Source organism: Lepidothrix coronata, unplaced genomic scaffold (assembly GCF_001604755.1).
Source record: "Lepidothrix coronata isolate B3197 unplaced genomic scaffold, Lepidothrix_coronata-1.0 Scaffold457, whole genome shotgun sequence".
NCBI classification, from domain to species: Eukaryota; Metazoa; Chordata; class Aves; order Passeriformes; family Pipridae; genus Lepidothrix; species Lepidothrix coronata.
In genome coordinates this window covers 44,752-47,747 of record NW_016690637.1, presented here as the reverse complement: position 1 = coordinate 47,747, position 2,996 = coordinate 44,752, and the positions used below count along the sequence as shown (strand labels likewise).

General features: G+C 61.4%; 1 protein-coding gene across 1 annotated transcript in view; it reads left to right on the top strand.

Moving 5' to 3' along the window:
• Positions 1–27: 27 nt before the first annotated feature.
• Positions 28–2,996, top strand: part of PHC2 (polyhomeotic homolog 2) — a 9,052-nt gene continuing 6,083 nt past the window's right edge. The window contains exons 1-3 of the mRNA XM_017839687.1: positions 28–513; positions 2,358–2,487; positions 2,594–2,710. Of these exons, the coding sequence (XP_017695176.1) occupies positions 361–513; positions 2,358–2,487; positions 2,594–2,710 (400 nt within the window). The 5' untranslated portion in view covers positions 28–360. The remainder of the gene's footprint in view (positions 514–2,357; positions 2,488–2,593; positions 2,711–2,996) is intronic.

The window sequence follows — 2,996 nt, the reverse complement described above, 5'->3', positions numbered from 1 at the left end:
GAGATCGGGGATTTACTGGGGGAGATTGGAGATTTACTGGGGGAGATCGGGGATTTACTGGGGGAGATTGGGGTGTTACTGGAGGAGATCGAGGCTGGCTGGGGCCTCCCCGGGGCAGACCCGGTGCCTCCGCGAGCCTTTCCCGGCCCTTCCTGGGGTGTCCGCGCTATTCCGGGGTTCCCTTTCCCCCTCTCCCCCCTCCCGGGGTCCCTGGGAGCGGCGCAGCTGCCGCCCGTGCCAGCTGTATGGAAATCACGGCCCCGCGTCACCGTCACCTGACCCCGCTCCTTGTGTCTCTGTCCCCCCCGGGGGTCCCCAGAGCCCCCCGAGCGCCTCCATGCGCAGCCCCGCATTCCCGGGATGACCTCGGGCTCCGGCAGCGCTGCCGCCACTGTCGCCGGCGCCGCCCCCCACAATGGTGAGAACAAACCGCCCCAGGCCATCGTGAAACCCCAGATTCTCACCCACGTCATCGAGGGCTTCGTCATCCAGGAGGGCGCCGAGCCCTTCCCGGTAACGTATCCCGGGGGTTGCGGGGCTGGGAAGGGAGATCCTGGGGGGAAAGGGGGGGTCGGGAATGGCTTGAACCCCCAAATCCTCCCCTGTGTTACCGAGGGGTTTGTCATCCAGGAAGGCGCTGAACCATTCCCATTGAGGCATCCCCCTGTCCCCCTTCTGTTCTGGGGTTTGGGGTGCTGGGAAGGGGCTCCCGGATTTAGGGGGTTGGGAATGGAGCACCCAAATCATCTTGAACCCCCAAATCCTCACCTGTGTCATCAAGGCCTTCGTCATCCAGGAGGGCGCCGAGCCCTTCCCGGTAACGTATCCCGGGGGTTGCAGGGGTGGGAAAGGGGATCCTGGGGTGGGGGAGTCGGGAATAGGGCACCCGGAGCAGCTTGAACCCCCAAGTCCTGCCATGTGTTATCCAGGGGTTCCTCATCCGGGAGAGGGCTGAGCTGTTCCCAGTTGTGTATCCCGCTGTCCCTACTTGGATTCTGGGGCTCGGGGTGTTGGGAAGGAGCTCCTGGACTGGGGAGTTGGGATTGGGGCGTCCAAACCATCTTGAACCCCCAAATCCTCCCCTGTGTTATTGTGGGATTTGTCATCCAGGAAAAGGCTGAGCTGTTCCCAGGAATGTATGCCACTTTCCAGATCTGTGTACCAGGGATTGTGGGGCTGGAAATGAGCTCCTGGATCTGGGGAGTTGGGAATGGGGCACCCAAACCATCTTGACCCCCCAGATCCTCACCCACATCACTGAGGGCTTCATCACTTAGGAAAAGGCTGAGCTGTTCCCAGGAATGTGTCCCACAGCCCATGCTCTTATGCCTTGATTTGGGGGGGTTTGGGAAGGGGCTCCTGGGTTGGGTGGTTGGGAATGGGGCACCCAAAAGGGCTTCTGGATCTGGGGGGTCTGGAGGGGTAACCCCAAATCCTCCCCCGTGTTATTGAGGGGTTCATCCCCCAGGAAGGAGCTGAGGCATTCGAGGTAACGTATCCCTGTATCCATGCCCTTATTCCTGCATTTGGGGGTGTTGGGAATGAGGCATAAAGGAAGGGGCAGAAGCATTCCAGGTAATGTATCCCATTTCCATGTCCTTCCTCCTGGATTTGAGGGGTTGGCTGCCCCATTCCCAGACAATTGGGAACCCCCAAATCCTCGCCCACGTTATTGAGGTCTTCATTGTCCGGGAAAGGGATGAGCCGTTCCCAGTAGTGTATCCCCCTTTCCCTGTCCTTGTTCCTGGATTTGGGGAATTGGGAAGTGGGTTCCTGGATTTGGGGGGTTGGGAATAGGGCACCCAGACAGTTGTGAGCCCCCAAATCCTCGCCCACCTTATTGAGCCATCCCTGGTACTGCATCCCCTGCTCTCATCCCTTTTCCTCATTCTTGGATTCAGGGAATTGGAAGGTTTCTCCTGTGTCTGTGGCTGCAGGAGGGGGAGTCTCCCAACTTTAGGGAGCTGGGAATGGGGCACCCAGACAGTTGTGACCCCCAAATCCTCACCCACCTTATTGAGCTCTTTGTCACCCAGGAAGGGGCTGAGCCGTTCCCGGCACTGCATCCCTTGTCATTCCTGGTTTCCTGGATTAGGGAGGTCAGGCAGGTTCTTCCCAGCTCTGTGGGTGTGTGTGTGGGGGGGGTGTCTCTCAAGTTTAGGGGGCTGGAAATGAAAATCACACCCACATTATCATCACCCGGGAGGGGGCTGAGCCCCCCCCAGTCCCACAACCCTCCTCCTCCTTCCTGGGTTTGGGAAGTCGGGCGGTTCCTCCCGGCTCCGCGGCCGCAGGGGGGGCTGTCCCCGGGCTGGGGGGGCAGGGGCAGCCCCCCCACGTGTGCCCTGCCATGGCAGGTGGGGCGCTCGTCGCTGCTGGTGGGGGCCCTGCACAAACAGTATGCGCAGGAGCTGCTCCCGGACAAGCTCCCGCCGCAGGACAACACCACCACCACCGACTCGGACATGGAGGAGCCCTACCTGCAAGGTAGCGCCCAAATCCCCCCCTGAACGCCCCCCAGACCCCCTCCCCGGGGAGCAGGGGGGCTGAGCTGGCTGGTTTCTCTCTCTGGGTGTCCCCCCACGCCCCCCAGAGTCCAAAGAGGAGGGGAACCCCCCGAAGCTGAAGTGTGAGCTCTGCGGCCGCGTCGACTTCGCCTACAAGTTCAAGCGCTCCAAGCGCTTCTGCTCCATGGCCTGTGCCAAGAGGTAACCCCGAGCCCAACACCCCCCTGGGGGAACCCCAAAACACGCCTGGGGGAACCCCAAAGTCCGTCTGGGGGGTGGAGGGACTCCCTAAAATCCAGTTGAGGGAGTGGGGAAACCTTAAAATCCGTCGGGGGGGACGTAACCCAAAAACCCCCCTGGTGGAGTGTGGGGGTGACCCCGAAACACATCTGGGGGTGTAACCCTAAAATCCACCTGGGGGGGGTGAGGTAACCCTAAAGTCTGCCCAACAGCCCCCTGGGGAGGGGGGGGTAACCCCAAAACACGTCC